We start from the raw sequence: 21,809 nt of genomic DNA, 5'->3' as shown, positions 1-21,809 counted from the left end.
ATGCAATTACAATTCAAACATTGTGGCTGACTGAGTGCTACAATATTGAGGGTCAAGTCATACCAAACTATTTACAAAATGAAATGAAGTCAACAAAGACGTAAAAGACCAGTTCCAGATGAAGCCAAAGGGCTTTGACAATCTAATGTCACCTGTACCCACTTTGTAGAACTGACAAAGGTGAATGGAGCACGTAACAATACAAGGGAACTTTCGTATATGCAACAGATTACAGAAGCCCCGGTATGGAGCAACTCGAATCCAAGCATTTCTTCATACATCATTCTGACTCACAAATACTCGATGATATACATACAACTATGTTACCTGATTCAAATGGCTTTAGGTAACAAGATATTTCTACAACAGTGAATTGCTATCTACTAACATCGTGCTCCAAAAGGCAACAGCAAAATAAAATATCCTCCTCTCATATAAAGAATGAAGTCAGCAACACGATATGAACCCTCATCTTGGTCTGTTTGATAAGTGCCATGAGAAGTTACATGTAAATATTTCGAATAACAGTGTCTTCCTTGAACTGATGATAAAAGGAAAAGCTATATTAATTTTCTTGAAAGAGAAAAGTATGATTGAAAAATAAAAAAGAACGGAGAAGACATGATCTCATTTGAGTTTTTGCAACTACATATAGCTATAATATATAATAAAGACTAGATAAAGAAGTCATCAAGATCTAGAAGCACATCACAGAACAATTTTCTTAGACTACTGATTCCATTCATGAATAATTCATCAGACTGGAAGATTAAGTTGGCGAATGCAAAAAATTTGACCAGAACTAAAATTACAGATATCAAGGAAATGTCAATAGTCAGAAATTTGGGTGTCTAGAAAGTAGAAAGCTTCAATTAGGTAATCCTTCACCAAGACTAATTCAATATAGCTCCTACCAGAGTCTGGATAAGTGAGACTCTCAAAAGCAAGAAAAAGGATATGGAATTAATATTAAAAGTTGTCAATAGGTCCCATGTTCAACTTACTACTTACTAATTTTTTAATGAAAAATCAAGGGTAAGAATCAAAACCTAATGCCTAGGTGGTTTGACAACCTTGATCATCGTGAAAGTACAAAAAGAAGCTATGAGCCAATTGGTGGAGATGCGTGAAATGCACTGTAAAACTATTGATTGAGGAAAAGGATTTTATCAGTTTAGGTTAGGTGATTGTTTCTTCCAGTCATAACAAGCCTAACCATAAACACAGGCTTCAAAAATATATCTAGGATTACATCCTTGATGACAAGATTGATTTCAACTATAAAGTTGGCTGAGATTGTGTAGCCTAAAAACCTATAAGGAGTTATGCTGATATTCTCAAAGAGCTACATAGTGATCATACAGCAGCCAATTATATGCTATGGGTGTCGATTGGGAGATCACCATAGTTTGAGTCTTACTGCTTACTAGTAGCTACTATTAAATGGTCGATCTTTTGATCATCCTTCATCTCATAAATATCCTACTAACTCTGAATCCAATTTCAGATAAATTTGTGAGAATATATTTCTACACTTAATGGCTCGTCATGGATGTTTCAATAATAGTGCAAGAACTAATATCAATTGTTAGCACATAGAAACTAACTTCATTCCATAATATTAGATCATAGATCATTCAGTACCAGGTCTCTCCAGTAGTCTAATGTTGTTAAGAAAGATAAAAGAATGAAACTTTTTCATGCTTCATGAAGAGTAGTATAGGAGAATGATAAATGAGCATGGGTGGAGGAATTTGTAAGGAGAACTAATGAAGGAAAAAAAAAAGAGCTAGGAAAAAACACACGTCAGAAGGTTGTCAAGTGTTTCATTATAAGTAACTTGACGCATCAAAATGCATAACAGAATCAATAAGAATATGCTCAGTCCAGAGGGCCAAATAGTAGGTCTTCCAAGGATAGAGTAAAACATGAAGTCACTTGCTATATAAATACCTTCAATGCAAACCACAAAGTACTTTAAAACAGTCCTCAAGCTTTTGTACATCTACAAATGCATGGGCAAGAGGAATGTCAAACGAGATAAAATCAATTTTAAGAGACGGATCTCATCGATTTGTCCAGTGTAAGCATCCACATGACTTCTTAAATTTGTACCTATCCACTATACCAGAAAATGAGAAAGTATAATACTACAAACGAGTACAGTTAGAATATAAATCAATAACCTGGAGACTAGACTGACAGAAACCAAATGGATCATTGACATAGGTTCCCTAAAATAATAATCATGATCTAAGATGATTAACACAAATACAATTAGAAAGTCAAATGAGATAGATCCTTATTGAAGGCATTTAAGTTAGGAAGATCATGAAATAAATGTTAATTCAAGAAGCAACAGAAAACCCACAACAATACTACGCAAGCAACTTACTTTTTGATATGCATCTAGAATAGCAATACGAGGTATCAAAATTTACTTTGCTAATGAAAGGAGGAGCAAAATCAGAAATTTCAGTGGAAAGGATATAATGTTTAGATGTTTAAGATTATAAAAAGTCAGATACAGGAGCTCGTCGGAGAGAGCTTCAATAAACCTACCAACCAAAACTTGATCCATTGTAATTGAGTGGCACAAGATGTAGACAAAGTGGATCTGAGTACCACTAAATTTGGCCAAACAAGCTACAATGAGAAAACTAAACAAATGGCATACAAACTAAAAGCATCTAAAGTAATTAACTAAGGAGTTCATAAATGTCTTTAGATTTTGTCTTTATAATATTCAAGATAAAAGGATGGCTTTAGCCACAAATATGGTCAACTCATAGCCTGTTTCTGGAAGGCCAAGATGCCCAAATATAACTCGAAATTTCAAGCACACAAATATTCAAACAGAAAGGTTTGCTTTTATGTGATAGAAGTGCAAGACTCGCAGATTCTTTCCTTGTATACTACTATTAACTTACTTGTCCTCCTGAAGCCTCAACAAGACAACAGATACTGAAAAGTGCAGAGGCAAATAGCAGCAGTAACATGGCTGAGCATGCCAGGTATGAGATGCTAGCTGCTGAAATTTGTTTAAATGTACTTTTCACTCTGAAGGTAGGCGACGTCTCTTTCCGTAGTCAGCATCCCTGGAACGAGGCCTGTGATCTTCTTGTGTCATCATTGAGTTGCTTCGAGACCTTGAAGAGGGCTGTCCCCTTGCAAAATTATCATTATTACCCCGGTCCAAGTCACTCCTATTGTCCTTATACCCATCTTTCTCCTCTCTAAATCGTTCCCTATCAGACCTATCCCAATCTTGCTCCCTCTCATCACGATGCCTCCTATCAGAGTTCCCTGACCAATCACGATTTGGAATCTTTTCCTTCTCCCTAGAGACATTTGATCTTCCACCTCTCTCATGGTTGCCCTCCCCATAGCCATAGTCAGAAGCATCATCATCACCGCCATAGCTTGATTCTCTTGCCCTTTTTCCATGTTCATCTCCTGTCCATACCCCCATGTTTGTCTCATTCCACATTCCTGCAGAAGGTCCCTCCATCCCACTGTTCCCAAGCATTCCCATTCCATTTGCAGCTAGTCCAGAACCAAAGAAAGCTGGGTTCACATGAGGAGCCACTCCAGGAAGACCAATGGTGTTCATGGCCTGAAATGAAGGCATCATCCCAGGAAAAGCAGGCCCAGAAAAGCCCCCATAAGGACCTCCACGAGCCATAAATGTCGGATCAAACGGCATTCCCATCATACTCTGTGGATGCATCATACCACCAGGACCTAATACAGGCCCTGGTAGACTATGACCATATGGACCTCCAGAAGCCCCAACACCAGCAACACCCGCAACCATGCCCTTTGCACCAATAGCACCTCTTCCCCTCATTGATCCGGCACCGCCTTGGCCTCTGTTAGGCAAGCCCTGTCCACCTCGACCCCATCCAGCCCTACCATTGTTTCGTCCCCCATCATTACTCTGATAACCTGTTCCACCACCTCTGCCAGTTCCGTCATTCATTTGCCGCCTTCCCTGGGGTTGCGACTGTGTCTGAGTTTGGTTTCTGCTTGTAAAAGCTGCACCCATCTGCCTCAAAGATTGTGGAGAAGCAAATGCTACCACACACTGCCGCCCATTAAATGCATAACCATTCATTCCTTCCTTGCAGGCAGTTGCGGCTGTAGACTCATAGAATTCAACCTGGCAATACCCTTTTGACTTCCCACTAGCCCTCTCATCAAAGAACTTGATTTCTTTCACTCTCCCATACTGCGATAGCACAGTCTCTAGCTCAGCATCAGTTGTCCACCAGTGCAGCTCACCGACAAAGAGCATTGTCGGACCATTATTATCAACAGAGCTCATCCCTTGTCTTGAGTTTTCATTCATCATAAGATGGTTTTCAACAGCAGCAGCGGCAGCAGCAGGTCGAGTTTGTGGCATAGGTGGGGGATTTATGGCACCATTGTTTTCAGATTCCGATGGCAATGACACAAGACCTCTTGCAAACTTGGGTTCCACTTCGATTTTGGGAGGCACAGTTGCTGACAAACTTCCTTGAAATCCAGCATTTCTCACACTACTCTCCACAGCAATATCTGATACCCTATTACCATTATGGGATATTCCATTTAGGTAATTACTGCCATGCTGTTCAAAACCCTTTCCAGGGAGAAAACCACTAGGTCTCTGATCAGTTTCTTTGTGCACATAACTGGATTTCACATCCTTCCCTTCCAGGCCAACCCCAGGGAGGCTCATGCTCGGTAGGCCACTGGGATGGGAAACCAACAAGACACTGCCATCACTCTTCTGATCAAGAAATTTACCATTACCATTTGGAAAAGGGGGCGGTGAGCTTTTCTTCATGGAATGCATGAAACCTTCTCCAACATTCACATCACTGTAGAGATCATCATATTCATCATCCTCCCCCATGATCTCCTCCTCCATGAGTGCAGGAATTGCTCCTCCACTGCCTTGATATTGAAGTTTCTGGCTACTCCCATATTCCTCCTCTCCATAATCCAACTCCTCTTCGACCATTGGATCCATTTATCAGAAATATCCAACACCCACCTATAAAAAGAAGACGAGCCCATCATTGTTTTCCACCCAAACTAATTTTGTCAGCAATTAAAAGCCTATCGTTCTCCCAGACAAAAACAATTTCATTTAACTAACCAACCTTTTCCTAATAAAAGTCAAAACTCATAATTCTGAAATCAAAAGGGCATCTAAACTCAAAACCTAAAGAACTATAACAAAAGAGAAAAACAAAAACAGCCCAGAAATCCATATAAGGTAATAACCAGATATTGGGACTTTCCAAGTTCTACATCCCCCTCAAGAGGCATTTTGGCCACTTATCCCTACAAAGGCGAAGTGGGTACCTTTCTCTGCTTGGGTTCTCGCGATGAATAGATCCTCGCTCGCTTTCTTCAACTCTTCCTCCTCACCTTCTTCTCTTCTCTTAGCCCAAGGCCAGTAGTCAGTAGAGCTCCTCTTTGGAGCTTTTGGTATCCGTAATCAAGGAAAAATAGCTCGATCTGTTGGGTTTTTGGTGCATCCGAAGGTTAGCAAGGCCGAGATCTGGGTTGTCGATTAGATGCCGCATCTACTCTAATCTCTAATGCAGGGGAGAATTTTGGAGAAAGGGAGAGAAAGAGGTAGAAAAGAGAATGGCTTTTATTATTATTATTATTAATTTTTTTTTTCCATCTTCGTTGTATGATTTTTATATTTTATTTCATAGGGATAATTACAACTAGACCCCTGCTCATTTTCGCATATACCCCTAATTTATTTTTGGTGACGCTTTGACCCTTCTAGTAAAATCTCCAAATACCCTCTCTATTAATTATCTAATAAAAATATCAATCAATTTTATACACTTTGAGGACTATTTTTGCTCTTATTTTAAAGAAGAAAAAAAAAAGAAAGAAAAAGTTAAGAATAAGACGATCATTTAATATTTACTGTTATATGATTAAATAACAAATATTAGATAGTTTAGAGAGTCTGAAAAATTATACGAGGGATCCATATAAAAATAGACAATAGTTTAAGGATCTAAATGTAACTAGTCTAATTTTAATTTTAATATTTGTAGGGGTTCGCATAGTCAACAAAGATAAAAAGAGCACACAGGAACACGTTCGGAAATTGGAATGGACCGGGTTCTTAAAAGCTGATATAGAATCCGAATTATCCAGATAGTAATCTGAGTTATCCGATAGATTATCGGAATCTGGATCATAAAATTTGTTTTTTTTATTTATTTTACACTATAATTTTTGTGACTTTATGATTCATATATACCTTATCTTTCCAGTATTTACAGCCAAATTATTCTGCACCTCTCTCATCATTTGTTTGTTCGTCCATCGGACTCATATATGATTTGCGAGGACAAAGGTCCAAATCAGGCGTGAACTGTAAAATCATAAAAATGTAGGGTGTGGATTGCAATTTTCCCCATTTATTAGTATCTCATGATTGGAATTTGATTAGGTTTAAATTTACAATTAAATGCTTCGAAGATTGCGAAATTTGCTACCATTTAGAATCTAATCCGAATCCAAATTCCAGCAAGTTTTAATAGATATGGACTCACATATATACTACCGAAATCCTCACACAATTTCCACGTTTTGCTGGAAGTGCAAATGGATGGGTCACACGCAAAGCCCATGAATCAAACATTAGATCACAGGAATAGCATCCAAAAAAATCTACCCCTAAGATAATGGGCTGAATGATATGGGAGTGAATAAAATAAAAACAATGGAAGAATTTAAAAAAGAAAGAAAGAAAGGTTATTGTGAAACTAACATGAATATGATGCGATTCGAACTAAATCGGATCACCTCGAAAGACATTGGACTCAATGGATTGAATCTAGTTATTTTATTTGCTATTTAGTTTAGTTAAAGTCTTAGTATATTAGAATTTTATTTAATTAACTAAATTCAGTTCAGTTTCAAAAAAATATTCGCATATATCAAGGCTAAGATCACCAATATTTAAATATACAATTTTGGTATTCACGACTTCTCCAGATTCAGAATCTATCTATAATTTAGTTGGTTTGTAAGGGTTTTTTTTAACTTAGTTATTTGAGTCGGGAGCTTCTATAAATATGTGGAGGAAATCCTAATTGGAGTTGAAATCTGATAATTAAAATCGACATTATGCTTTTATCTTCTTCTCAACTGTTTCTAACCATTGGCACCATCTCTCGCATCATTTCTTCCACCGCTCAAGTCTTTGATCGACTTCCTTTAACTTCTAATCTCCCTCTTCTACAACAACTTTTCCCCCTTCCTACTAAGAAATTAACCTAATACCTATCTAACCATTGAAGGGCTACTAAGCTAGAGTTTACCCGACCTTCGACTACTATTCGACCAATATTTCAATATCTAGTCATCCAAATCCTACGATCTTAGATTTATTGAAAAGCTCTTTTCAAGGGCGATAATGTATCTAAAATTTAAGACGATCCAACGGTTGAATTATCCACAGTTTCCTTCAAAAGTTGCATCCTCAATCTAATCCAAAACCATTACGGATCGGATCAAACTGGTTCATAACAAAATAGCATTTTATACAATGTATAATGTTTTCGGTCACACTATGAAAGAAGGGATGATAGGAAAATAAAGATGCAAAACGTATAAAAAAGAATATGGCAACCATGGAAAAATAAAAAACCTACTTTTCCTACATAGTTGTATTAAATTAAGACAAATAAGCCCATTCTTTTCTCCTATGCAGTCAAGAGAAAGTCCGTTTGCTGGTAAATTTAACATAGACAAGTACATCATTGTAGATGCAAATGGCTAAACATAAGAAATGCTCAGTAAAGTGCCGATATGAGTTCTGTGAGAGTAAAAAATCCTAGGATTGGTAGCACACTATAAAGGATATGATTGCAAGTAATTAAATCCAAAGAATGTCAGCGTTGAATCTATTAAGCCGAACGCTAAAAGGTGATTCAGCTTTGACTCATCATTTACTATTCAACAACATACTAACATCTCTGCCTAGTGTACAAAGTAGCAGATTTTCTTTCCCTTTTCATTCGTCAAAACTATAGAAACTTTCTGAAATGAATATGGAACAAATTGACAGCAAAAAGATTCAGCTTGCAGTAGATATATCGTACAATAGTACAACCCATACAAAGGCCGCTCGTCGGTATTTTCCAGGTAATGCAGATATGATCATATGCAGGAACTTCCAAGGGAATAATGTTGTTTTCAGTAGCTTTATCATGCCGATGCAAATCGTAAGTATATCAGGTAGACAAGCTTTCCCATTCAGTACATTCCCTTGAACACAGGATTTGTTCGGCATATGCTTGCTCCATACTCCTCATATTCTGCTTTTGTGTGACAAGCCTGTGAAAAGCACATCTCCAGTTTAGCTCTCAGTTTCTAAGACACTGAAATAGATCTAGGAAGTAGGGAATGAGAACATGAAGTAGTTCAGAACTGTTTAAGTAGCAACTCTTATTTGCAGTGGTTCAATGATTTTCACTTCATAAGGTGGCACTTTATTATACCCAAGATTTACATCAGCCGGACTCGGTCCTATTCTAGCAATTGTACAATATAATGATAGAGGTAGGTTTTCCTGTTGCATGCAAGTAGGATACAAATAGGCATCTAATTGGATTATACTCAAGATTAAGTAGAAAATTACCTTTCATAGTTCATTCCTTAGATTGTTTACAAGAGCAGGTTATTCACTACCATGAAAAATAAGCAGGACAATTTGCAAACAGTCTGCAGATTTCATCATGCAGTAGTAACTAGTAAGACATGAATGTGACTTAGCTGGCAGATGTATGATAACACACTTATGGCGAGAGAAAAATAAGCACATGGAATCCTCCTTCTGTAGTCTTTGAATAATCTAAGTTCATTATATTTGCAGCAGAAACAACTTTCCCTTTTTGTTTCGACCGGAGCAATACCAAAAATTAGCAACTAGAGTTTATTGCCTGAGGGTCAGTTACTGAAGGATATTGTATGAAGTTTCAGCTTCCATGTGACTGCAATGAGAACCTTTGTGTGTGGGTGTGCACACACACGTCCAAACAACAGAATATCAGGGCTCACTTGATTCAAAGTTTAGGCTTGCAGTGTCTTTCCCGGTCACAGTGGCTTCAATTAACAGAAACAACTCTTTGTAACAGTGGCAAGGTTGCATGTCTTGTGCCCCATAACCCTGAAAAGGTGGGAGCATGTGGCACCTCTTCTCACCCACCCTCTTATCTTCAAGTAGTAAAGTTAGTGGGAAATCAAAAGAATAGCTTTGAGTATCTTTTTTTCTAATTCTCAAGTACTTTGTAGCTCATAGCAGCGGAGTGATAGCGTGGGATTCTATCACTCCTGTGCACTAATCTATCTTTCTTGTAGAACATCATGCATTGGACTACAAGCAACTTCAACTCTGCTAACCTCTCATTCTTCTTTGTCAAACACCAGCACACCCTTTTCATGTGTATACAGGGGGCCAAAGGAGTGTTATGGCAACTTGTTATATTCTTACTTTCAATTTAATAAACACTAAAACAAATAAATAAAATTATCTCCAACCTTTAAACTTGTTTTGCGCATATAAAATACATAGGTAGGTGTGTAGCTAGATTGAGAAAGTTGAATTAAAATCCAATCAGACTATGTTACGAACCAGATCTGAACCGATCTGGACATAAGAAAAGTATGAAAATTTTTGTTGTGGTAGCCGCACGAGTTACGAATTTAATAGCTTTGATGCTATGTAAATCCAAGGTCAAAGTGAAAAGTTAAAAATAAAAGAGTGAAGAAAGGTCAGAACGGGGCATATCAGTAAATATCCAACATTACGGTGGTCGTCGGAGGGTGGTGATGTTACGAACCAGATCTAGAACGATCCAGACGTAAAAAAATTATGATATTTTTATGGGAGGAAGCCTCATAAGTCACGGATCTAATGAATTCAATTTCACATGAATCAAAGGTTGGGATGAAAAGTTAAAAAATAAAATAGTGAAAAAAGATCAGAACGAACAAAAGTGAAAATATTTGACATTGCGGCGATTGTTGGAGTGTGGTGGATGGCCAACGGTGGTAGTGGATGGTCATACAATAGGATTGTTGCTGAAGGAAGATAGTGGCTAGAGTTTGGAAGGTCGAAAAGATTCTACTGTTATAATCTACTCCTACAAAGATAAAGACAATCTAATGGCTACGATAAAACGGTAGATGCGACAATAATAAATAAGCTAACCTCAATAATTTTTCAATACTTGGATGATTAAACAAAGAAACCGAGCCCTTCTATATATAGGAGGTTGGGTACAATGAGTCCTACTAAGACTAGCCCTAAAGGCTTACACGACTCAAATTAGGATTTGTCTTAAAAGCTTACATAACTTATTTGGACTTGTCTTAAAGGCTTACATAATTTAACTGAACATATATTAATGATTTACGTTACTTAGCTAGACTTGCCTTAAGGATTTATATTATGAATTAATTAAAAGAAATATAAACTCGATCCATCGAGCCTAATATCCCCATGATGTGATCCAGCCTGACTCGATTCAAATCAAGTGGACGGCTAAGGGTGGTGGTGGACGACTATAAGGTAGGGTGGCTTATGGATGAAGAGGGCGGCTAGGATTTGAGTACTTTGAATGGATCTATAGTTAAGATCTACTCCTACAAAAATAAAAACGATCTACGACTACGATAAAATAATAATAACTCAAATATAAAATAAATTAACTCAATTATCATTCCACACATCATAAAAATCTCATTACTTCTATTTATAGGAGTAGAGTTCTAACGGATTGAATCCACATGTAGATTATCCGTTTAAATTTAAAATTTAAAAAATAATCAAATTAGACTAACTAGATCGGACTTGACTCAACTAACTTGATACCCCCGCGGTCGAATCATAATAGACTATTGAACAGAGGCTTATCCTAACACTCAAAATGAATAATCGTTTGCCCAATTTGACAATATGCTCAGTTCCAAGTGATCTAGAATATTTAGAAAAATTAAGAATGGAAATTCACAAACAATAGAGACTTCTTGCTAATTCAAATTGGACAAACAATTATTCGTTTTGAGAGTTAGGATAAGCCTCTGTTCAGTAGTTTGATTGGATTATAAACTTTGACTCTTTTGGAGTCCTTGAAACCATAATCACGTAAAATTGATTCTTCAAAAGTTTAAAACCTAGCTACTTCTTTTGACTTGACATATGAGTGAGGCTTCCCAATAACATGTTCCGCCTCTCTGGTTTCTAAGTATTTTAAAATAATGCTGCAAGTAAATTCCCCCATCAGCTATTTTTTGTCAATAGCACTGAACCTAAAATCCTACCGATATTATAGATGTATACATATATATACATACACAAATAACACAAATAACACAAATATAAATATTTAAAAATGTTACTTAATATAGAAGGTTATAGGAATATTATATATAATGGAACTACAAATATTTCATGGCTTACATCTAATAAGTGTAATTTACAGCTTAAGTTCAAGTTTGGAAAAGAAATGAGTCGTCAAGCAGTCAATCATAGCAAAGGATAATTGGTTCCAATTTTCCTTCTGTTACTGTAGGGCACAGCATGATAATTACCCTTAGTATCTAATATCATGCATTCATGCTTACTGAACTCTCTATATTTAAAAAAAAAAAATCTTTTCATGGCGATTTGTTTGAAGATAAAAAACTAGTCCTCTAATGTGAATTATGCTACTCTTAAGCTAAGTTAAAATTATTAGTCAAAAAGATCCGAAAGAATAGAAAAGTACCCCGTAAAATTCAGGCGTTGAGGCAAGTACAGAACCTCCAAACCAAACCGCATATCTCTGGATTGGATGGCTGACCACATTGACTTCAATCGGCTGAGACTGGAAATTCAAAAACAAGTCAGTGTGGATTTTGAATACTATAAAACTGGATTCCTTAGAAAAGTAAAAACTCCTACCTTTACATCTCCACCAAGTCGTGAGCCCCCCGTAACCCGAGTATCTACTATCTTTTTAAGATCACGTTGCAATCTTCTGTGGAAGTCCTTAAACATGGTTGATCCCCCAGAGAGAACTATGTTCTGAGACAATGATCACAAGCTTAAACTTACAAAAGAGAGATTATTTCAGGACAAGCTTATACAGAAACAAATACTTTGATGACATCTACCTTATAGAGAGCCCTTCTTGTGTCAATTGGTGATGATTGAATGCACTTGTCAATGACAGCAGGTAAAGGGGTAGTAAAGTCGCTTCCATATATCTCAGGATGGAAAAAGATCTGCATACAGGAAAGGATAGTGAGACAGTGACAGACAATTCTGACGGAGAAAAGTGTCCCATAAGGCCATAATCTCAGCATTGATAAGCATAAATATTTTACAAGTTAGTAGAGCATGTCTGAGAACAACACACAAGCCTACAAGACCAGATATGAAAATATTTCAGGATTCTATCTGTTATCCCCATGAGAACTAGCAAAAAGAGTCAGGAGTAAGGGGGTGTGACTAACTAATGGAGAAACTTATAGTAACAGGATTTGGAGAGGAATTGGTGATTTTGCTCTCTCAAAAGGCTGAAATAGCTGCCCTAGCGAATAAAAATGATATCTGAATAGAGATGTGCATACAATCTTGATTAACATTCTTCACAAAACTCCCATTAATGCTGCATATTTTGGAAATATGAGTTCACTAATTTTTGTCAATATGGTAAAATGGTATCTCGGGATTGCCGGTACATAGTACATACTACAAGGGGTGATACTTTAAAGGTTAACACTTAACAGGTCATGCACAGAAGACAATATATGTACAGCAACAAGATTTACTCAACCACCTGATGCTGACAATAGAACAGAAGCAGTAGCTTAGGTCATGCAAGTGGAATTATCAGCGGCAATGATGAAGGCAGCCGTTAAAGCAGGTAACAATGGCAGGTAAACAGTATGATCAACATAGATTGAAGGAAAACTAAACGTTAATGTAGAACGAGTTCTAACAACCAAAATCCATGTTGACAGAGAAAGGTTACAAATTTGTCCCTAACTAATTATGCTATTTGATACGTGAATTCCAGATGACAGAACAAGAGGGAAAACATCACAAAGTGCAACACAAGCTTATTATCTACTGAAGACTGAACTAGAACAGGTACAAGAAGCAACTAAATTAAGAGATTTCTGTCAGAATAATGCAAAACTAAATCAGATTACATATCAGCTATTATTAATTTTTTCAAATTTTCACACAAAAATCATTACACAAACATAAATCTTCTGAGAAAGGTCAATAGTTGAAAATCCCTACCTCTGGCCCAAGGAAGCGCTCATATCCAATATCACAAGAGTATGGTGCTCCAGTCTTTGGTTTAACACCAGTCCATTGCTTGATGTACCTTGAAGGTTCTCTATCATGCTTGTTAAACTCCTGAGGTACAAAAAACAGCAAATAAGGATACACTGTAAAAATCACTTATATTAACAATATCATCTCGACAGTGAAGCCTTTAACAAATATGGTTGCATTTCAATAATATTACAAAACTGGAAACATATTAAGTCCTGATAGCATTCCTCCTGAGATCAGGAGATATGCGATTAACTTGATTGACTAGATTATACCAAAATAATAACTAGATGGATTCCGGAGCTACAACTAACATAAGGGTAATTGGAGAAGAAAAGTGAATTTCCTGTAACAAAGTTATTTCAATGTTCGACGTCTGTCCTTGTTTGTGCTGGTTATATTGAACTTATTAATTAACTATACATTTTGAGATGAGATTCCACAGCGCATGCTATTTGATAGAATCACTTACTGCAACATAAGTATTTCTGCAAATTCATATTGCTTATATGACTAATACAAAATACTTAAGTCTTCTATAACTTCTTCAGGTGGTACACCTCTTCTTTTGAGTTTGAACAATCATTCTTTTTGTGTACTCTTAGGATATACACTATGCAATCTTCCGTTTGTTTAATCAACCTATGCATTTTAGTTTCCTCTAATTACACTAGCTAAAATAACATCCTTTTCCATGATTATCACATAAATGTGTTAAATTCATGCCTATCAAGAGTTGGTCCTATGATGTTATTTTCTAATCACATGCCAAAGCAAGTTAGGACCCAAAAAGGGACCCAAAAACCAAGCGTTATATGCCACTTGCAACCTTCAGATCAAATATTTTGCATCATGTCTCTGGAAACTGGTGTACTTCAGTTGGTCCTTTAAACTCTTAATTTGGACCACAATGGCACAGCCTCAACATCCTTCGTTAAATACTTAACTAGTCTTCATAATTGATGGTTGTCCGTGGACAAACTTCAGCATCCATGATAGATAGACTATGTCTAAGCCCTTAGGTTTGGAAGATATTATACAATCACTTCCTTCTCTAGCCAATTCTAGTCAAGGATATATTTGGTATTATAAATTATAAAAAAAACTTCTTTTCACTAATTTGTTTATCTCAATATTTAAAGATTGTTTTAGAGATACAGATCAGCAACAAAAGTCTTTTGCTTGTTCTCAATTTTCCCCAACATGAAGTGTCTCTCTAGAGAACCTACTCTTCAGATCTCCAAAATCTGTTGGGTGGATTGCAGTTAAAAAAATTAAAAAAGAATCCTCAAATTACCTAGCAGGACTCAGAAGTCAGTCCTCCATATAACTCCAAAATTTTGCCCAAAGGAATCTTCATTACTAGTAGACACTATAGAGATAAGTTCCTGCCAAATCTCTCCCTTTTCTTAATCTAGGTCATAGATTGCAATTTCCACCCACATGTTACTGGGTATCATGTTGGCCGCTAGTCTTCCACAGCCAGCCTAAGGGTCTTTCAGATGCAGTTGGTCCTTGTAGTGATGGCACCAAATATTTGCATATTAAGGAAAACAATGATATAAGTAAATGAAGCAATTAACCTCTAGGAATAAGGGTTACTAGACAGTTAAAAGAGTAAGCATTCACCATTATTTGTACATCTATATTTTATTTTTATTATTATTTTATTATTTAATAATTACATAGCAGGTACATTTGCTTCTTGCATTAGCAAACTTGAAACTTTAGCATGTTATATAACAGTACCATATAACATCCAATTATCAACAAATATGTTCTCAAAAGAATTTCATTTATCATATTTCCTACTCAATTTTTGCCAGATTCCTTTTCTATATAAATACTCTTACATTTTTTTATTCTCAAAGCATTTTAGATTCTTCTAGATACTAATATTCCTATATAACATTTTAAAATACTTCATCTACTAGACAGTTGAATCAACAACCACATACTGCAAGCATTATGCGGTATTTGAGCTGCCTAGATAAGTGGCCATTTTAGAGCATCCGTTCCTAGTGATTCTAAAATGAATATAGACCAAATTAACCACTTATGTATCAGTGCTAAATTTCTAATAATAGGTGCATCTCATCTCCTTCAATAGGACACGTCCCTAATGGCTTTAGAAACTCAGCTTGATACATGCTTAGGCTCTGTTTGGAGTCAAATCCAAATGGATTTCAAGTAGGAATTCATTTCAATATGTTCTATATCCCTATTATACCCTTTTATCATCAATACGAATTAACTATACAATATTATAGAATAAAAAGTTGATAATAACACACTGGCTTGGAACATGTTAATTTCAATCCTATGGTGGCTTCTTCGAATGAGCAGCACAAGCAACTTTGTTACTGGGAGGTTGACACTGAAGTTGGTTTTACTTTGTTAAAAAAGTCTTTCTGGCATAATTGGAGTTGCTTTTACCTGCCGAAATGCAAAACAGATTTTATGGCTTTTAACTCCCTTCTTGATCTGTAAGTCTATATTTGATACTTCTTCATTTTCTTAATGAATTTTAATTGGGGCTACATCCAATCATTCTCAGAAAAAGAAATTAATAATAACACAATCTTAGGAATCAATAATATATTCATTAAACAAATTAAACCAAACAATTAGAAGCAAAGAAGAGGAGAAATAGGAAGCACGTAACTGACTTGGAAAAAAGGAGAATATTAATGTGAGAACAGATGAGAAGAGAAGAGGCATAGGTAGAGTTTCATTAATTAGTACACTAAGGACAATTATGGAATATAAAATTTTTGGTTGAGTTAGAAATCAGTTCTCATGAAATCACACCTCAATTCATCTCATTTTGTTAGGTATAGTGAGTCCCAAATCGATTGAATTTCTCTCATCTCTCATCGAGGCATTCCAAACATAGGATTTCCTTCAAATAAAAATCCAAATCCACTCAAATCCTCTGATTTGAGGATTCCAAACAGGGTGTTACAGTCTTAGTGTTCTGATATGCAGTATGCAGACATTGATAGCCAATAACATCATAAAAGATGATACTCTACAACAATCATGCTTGCAATATTCATGTTATAAAGTCTCTCTTTATACTTCTTCTGAAAGTTTTAAATATCTCTTGTATAATGTCAGCATCATGGATTGCTAGATCTGATACCAACAGAAGCGAATAATTTGCAACACATGGCAAAATCAATTACCAGGAGCAGAATCCTAGAAGGTTGGAGTCTAAAGACAGTTTAACTCTCATCATTAAGTTAACCATAAAATAAGGAGTATTGAACTTTGAAGGCTATTATCCTACATTAATCACCTGGTAAGTACAAGCAATATATATTTTCATGATTTAAATAATTATTACAATGTAAGACTGTTAAATAAGTGAATAACATACTGTTATATACAGAAAATTTTATGGATCTTACAATTTCAATAGAAATCATATTTATCAGCATAACAAATAGCATGTCATGTCATCCACTGAAGAATAACTAAGGAGATTTTAGGAAAAGTTACTGTCACTTAAAAGTTAAAACCATGCACCGCATTTCTATGCAATGGAAAAATGATTTATCTCCAATGGTCACTACGCAAAATAAAAATTACCTTGACAATATCTGAACAAGTATAACAATACATTTCTTTAACTTTCCGAGCCACCTCAAAAGAGTCTTCTGGGGGTATGTGTTCTCCCCTTTCCTACATGAAACAAAATCATTTTTTTGTTTATAAAAAAGAAGGATCAATTAATAAGCAGCATAAAGCTCTTCTATTTAAACGCTCCCGCTATTTTATATTTCCTTGAAAAAGGCCTGTAGAAAAAATATTATTTTACATCTCGTTACTAGTCAATCACAGAGTACAGTTTCTCAAGTTGGCTTGCAAATAGAAATGCCAATAAGTAAGTAGATAGCTGCTGAATTGAATTCCTAGGCAAATCTTACAAAAGCCAAAAGTTTTGCAAATCAAATTTAAAAAATTCACTAGAAATGTCTTCATCAAAAGAGAGTTCTTCATTTGCCTGTTTTTGCTTATTTGTTACATAATGAAGAAAGTCAGTCCAGGTATCATACTAATCATGTCCTCTTTTTTTCTGGACTCTTACAACTATAGAGGAACTTTCATGATAAGCTCTCCAGTTAAAACGATATAAAATTATGAAATACGAACAGTCTCTGTATGTTCTATTTCTTTGCCTCATAGCCTTGGCTTCAGAATTTGACAGAAAATGCCAGGTTGTCACCAAGTAATAGAATTTATTAGATTTTTTTCATTGTCCTGTACTCCTGTGAAGCTACTTGATTGCATTCTGCTCCAAAGCAATTCCCCCATGTTAGACATGTTTGAAACTTTGAATGATGAAGAGAGAAAAAGAAGGCCTGAATTAGTAATGTACCATGCATATAACTGGGGTAATTTAAGTAATGTAGCCTTACAAGATAAAAAGAAATTTTGGAATATATGAAATATATGTTTGTGAATTTTGTATAAACCTAGCATTGGTAGCAGCAAAGTCAAAATCATGATTCTGCTTTATGAAATTGTAGGTTGCACCCTGCAACCATGTTGGTAAATCTTTTCTGTTTTACGATCCGAGGCTCCTTGCAATCTTCCCAATGAACCCCAATGTACCAATGGATCTGTCATTCATGCAAATTGAGAACCTAATATAGAACACTTCCTTCCAAAAGAACCATGCCACAGCACTAGCTATTTTGGCTCGTTTTCCCATGATTTGACAAAGCAAGATACTACTTAGAATTTAATCAAGAATACGGAGCATCATGGCTCAGAATTTCTTATAACACAAGATCACTTAGGAAACAGTACATAGAATGATGACTTTCTTTTTTAAGCATACTAGAATCTGACCATGAGTTATAGCAACTCTTATAAGTTAAAAGAGATAAAAAGTTTTAAGTATTTACCCTTATAAGCTGCTGAATAAACTGAGTAACATCTTTGCCCGCAACAGGAATAGATTTGATACTACTCCCAATGACATATCCATCAGCAACTGGCACAACATGTGTAGCACCATCTCCAACATCAACCACTACACCTGTCATTTCACACTGAAGAAACAACATGTATTACAGATTAAATATATCAACCTCATGGCATGTGAAAAATTGAAGGCCAAGAAAAATATAAGGCAGAATGATGAAACTTTTAAATAGATAAGCAATGCCTCAAATATTAATGTATGCTATAAGATAAGTATTACATATTTTTGTTGTATATATAAACTTGCAGTGCTTCTATGTGTGTGCGCGTGCGCGTGCATAAAAGACTGAATTACAAGCAAGTAATATGTCAAAAGATTTGGCCACGCAAGGACTTGAAAGCCCAATGCACTTCAAAAAAAAAATGTTAGGCGTCAGTTTAAATTCTACATTAGGTTTTATCATGGGCTTCAAGTTTATAAGAAAAACTGAAATATGGAGTTATAAGAACAAAAAAGTAGACACACACATATGTACACAATAACAAGGAAAGTAGGTAACTGAATCTTCCTTACTACCATCTGAAGTAAAGAAAGATTGGAATACTTGAAAATATAAGGAAGAAAATGCAGAATGAAGATGCGAAGATGTATCATCTATATTTCATAATTTCTGCTTTACTTTCACAATATTCTTTTATAATTGTTCAAATTGAGCCAAGTGCTGCATCTTGATCACATCAAGATGAGAAGAAAAAAAACGGAATTCACTACAACAAGTAAATGTAGAACCAAATTAAAGCTAATGCCTTAGAAATCTTAACTAGATGACTTACACTACATTTGTATGTCATTTATAAACATGTGATATAGGTATGGACAACAGAGGAGAACTTTGGTTGCTTGCTAACTGAACACCTGACATTCCTAATATCAAGAATACAGGAGCTGGAAGATGAGATTAGACAAATTAATAAGTGAAATAGTATAAACAAATTAGATAGCACTCTTTTCCATTACACCCCTTTGATATGTGCAAGACTAAACAAAGTAAAAGCCAAAGCACCATTTGCATCTTATGAGTATTGCAAGTTTTAGGTTCTAGCAGAATAACTTAGAACTGGTAACAGAGAGTAAATGTTGCAAGAAAAATTAAGCTACATAATTAGGGTATAAGCTCATGAGGAAGAACTGCGAAAACGAACCTTTGAAGTAGTATATCCTGCAGCAAGGGCAAGAACAGGTTGGACTGCTATATACAGCCCAGGAACGTTGAATGTCTCAAACATGATTTCTCCTGTATATTCACGATTTTCAGGAGCAGTGAGGGGGCTTTCAGTCAGAAGGAAATAGTGATCTTCAGGATCACAGCGCAAATAATTGAAAATACATTGTTGCCAAAATCTTTCCATTGTGTCCCAGTTCTCCACCTACAGAATAATATAATTTAACTTAACATCCCTAAAGGACTGCTCAAACATGACACCTAACTTATACATTTCTAGTAGACTGCTCATATGTGAATCCTATGAATGGATGATATCATACCTGACCTTGACGAATAGGGTAACTGAGATTGTATGTACTACTAGAACGAGAACGTGATAAAGCTTCGTCTCCGATGAAAAAATCAAGATCAGCCATTACACCTGCACTATGCTGTGCTAGCCAATTTCCCTTGAGAGATGTTCTTGATTGGTTCAACACAGACTCATTGACAGCAACAACAGTAGGAATGATAAAACAAGGTTCAACATTGCCAGCAAATCCCATTTTGGTATACCTAAACATAAGACGTTGCAAAAAGGTCAAGAAAAGACGGTAACTTACACCATATAATGCAATTCCATACTGTGCATTCGTATCTATTTTACAAGTATAAAATATGTCAGATGGAAAGAAATTTATAGATATTACATTAGCTCTGTAGTTAAGCATATAAAACAAAAATCTCCTATCAATCATCTTCTGCTTATCAAATCAAGCTTTCAAAAACCTCATCCTTGTTTGCATCATCTAGCATTCAAACAAAAAATGAATTATTCGGTGCTGCCTACCGCCTACCATCCAGCTGGATAACATCAAGAAAAACGCATAGCTTCCTACAAGTCTCATCATGGCATATCAATTGAGTATTCTCTCCTGAATCAGATGAGTTGTTACTTTTACAGGAAAACCTGTTCGATTCCAATCACACTAATTCAGCACATCATCTTGCTTCTTGAATTCTCTCGCTTCAATTAAACATCTATCAAAAGATAACATGTAAAGCTATAAAAATCTAGTATCTGGATCACTTTCTACCTCAATCTCATTCATTCAATCTCCAAAATCAACAACTCTCACAAGCAACCAACTAGATCAAAAAATAATAATACTAATACAAAATCCCACATCTACATACCCGGTTCCGTTGTCGATGACAACGGCGGGGCGGGAAGCGGCGTCCATTGGAGGAGCAAAAAACGAGATCAAACAAGGATCCGCGAGCGAGATCCGAGACGGGCCTAGGGCATGCTCTCATGGTAGTCCCTTCTTCCGATCGAGATCTCGATAGCGAAATGTGCTCGTGGGGTTGGTGAATCGGGCGTGGATCGCAAGCGAAAGCGGCGGCTTAACCTCGAGGCGAAGGAGGAGGAGGAGGAGGGGGGGATCCGGTCCATGTCAGCCGACGCATTTGGCGGCAGCGGTGGGTGAGAGGGGGACTAAAGTGACCGGCGGCGGAGCGGAAGCAAGTGCGATCCCGATGATTACGAATTGGATGAGTGTCTCTTTCGCTCTAGATTGTTGTCCGGTTTGCGTCTTACTCCCTTTTTCTTTTCTTCTCACTTTCCTGGGTCGGCGCGGTGGGGGATAAAGACACGCCACCGACACGTAGATTGTCGCTGGAGGAGCATTTGGATCTCCCGGTCTCCACGTTTTCAACTGGAGGAGTTTAAAAATAAAAAGGAAAAAAAAGAAAACTTGAGCAAGAATTTTTTTTTTTTTTTTTTTTTTTGCTCCTAAAAAACAAAAAAAAGAAGAAGAAAAAGTTTATTCTCCTTTGGTCTAAGGAGAGAGAAGAAAGAAAATAATATATTTACTATTATACATTTCATCTAATATTTAATTGTTAAAATAAATTAACACAAGCTATAATATCTCAAAAATTAAATTTTTTTTCTTCTTTCATTACCTCAAAAAGGTTGAGGGTATAGAATTATTTAGGTCTAAGAAAATGCCTCCGCATCCATATACAAAAACTCAAACTATGGCTTTAGGCAAGCATTAGGTTAAGAATAACCGTCCGGTATATTAAAATTATTTACTATACGAACTTAGCTTATTGAATATTTGTGCTAGCTTTTGAAGGGAAATATTTATATGCATTTCTTCAAAATAATATCTTTTCAATGTGGGACTAAATAACAATAGCAAATACCTTGATGGGTCAGGTGTAATAGGTCGAGCAATAGGCGGACATAACGAGTTGGGCTTCGGTGTCTAGGCAAATCGGGCACAATAACCACA

General features: G+C 36.1%; 2 protein-coding genes across 3 annotated transcripts; both read right to left on the bottom strand.

Annotated features, from left to right (window-relative positions):
- Positions 1–185: 185 nt before the first annotated feature.
- LOC140802227 (uncharacterized) lies at positions 186–5,670 on the bottom strand. 2 transcript variants are annotated; one of them, XR_012111603.1, is made up of 3 exons: positions 5,356–5,670; positions 2,931–5,041; positions 186–541 (listed from the first exon to the last, which is right to left on the bottom strand). XR_012111603.1 is itself a non-coding variant. In XM_073157672.1 (2 exons), exon 2 carries the CDS (start codon positions 5,015–5,017, stop codon positions 3,056–3,058), a length of 1,962 nt encoding a protein of 653 aa, XP_073013773.1. In that variant the 5' UTR covers positions 5,018–5,041; positions 5,356–5,670; the 3' UTR covers positions 2,554–3,055. The 2 variants fall into 2 exon arrangements, 1 of the variants encoding a protein (XP_073013773.1); XM_073157672.1 differs by lacking the exon at positions 186–541 and having other exon boundaries at positions 2,554–5,041.
- Positions 5,671–7,906: 2,236 nt separating this feature from the next.
- LOC140802218 (actin-related protein 3) lies at positions 7,907–21,144 on the bottom strand. Its single transcript, XM_073157660.1, has 10 exons — positions 20,704–21,144; positions 19,848–20,082; positions 19,505–19,729; positions 18,283–18,429; positions 16,961–17,053; positions 13,328–13,447; positions 12,190–12,300; positions 11,978–12,100; positions 11,802–11,900; positions 7,907–8,367 (listed from the first exon to the last, which is right to left on the bottom strand). Exons 1-10 carry the CDS (start codon positions 20,748–20,750, stop codon positions 8,287–8,289), a joined length of 1,281 nt encoding a protein of 426 aa, XP_073013761.1. The 5' UTR covers positions 20,751–21,144; the 3' UTR covers positions 7,907–8,286.
- Positions 21,145–21,809: the final 665 nt, after the last annotated feature.

This window comes from Typha latifolia, chromosome 15 (genome assembly GCF_019914945.1).
Source record: "Typha latifolia isolate L0001 chromosome 15, TyphaL0001v2, whole genome shotgun sequence".
Taxonomy (NCBI): Eukaryota; Viridiplantae; Streptophyta; class Magnoliopsida; order Poales; family Typhaceae; genus Typha; species Typha latifolia.
This window is presented reverse-complemented; position numbering and strand designations above follow the sequence as displayed.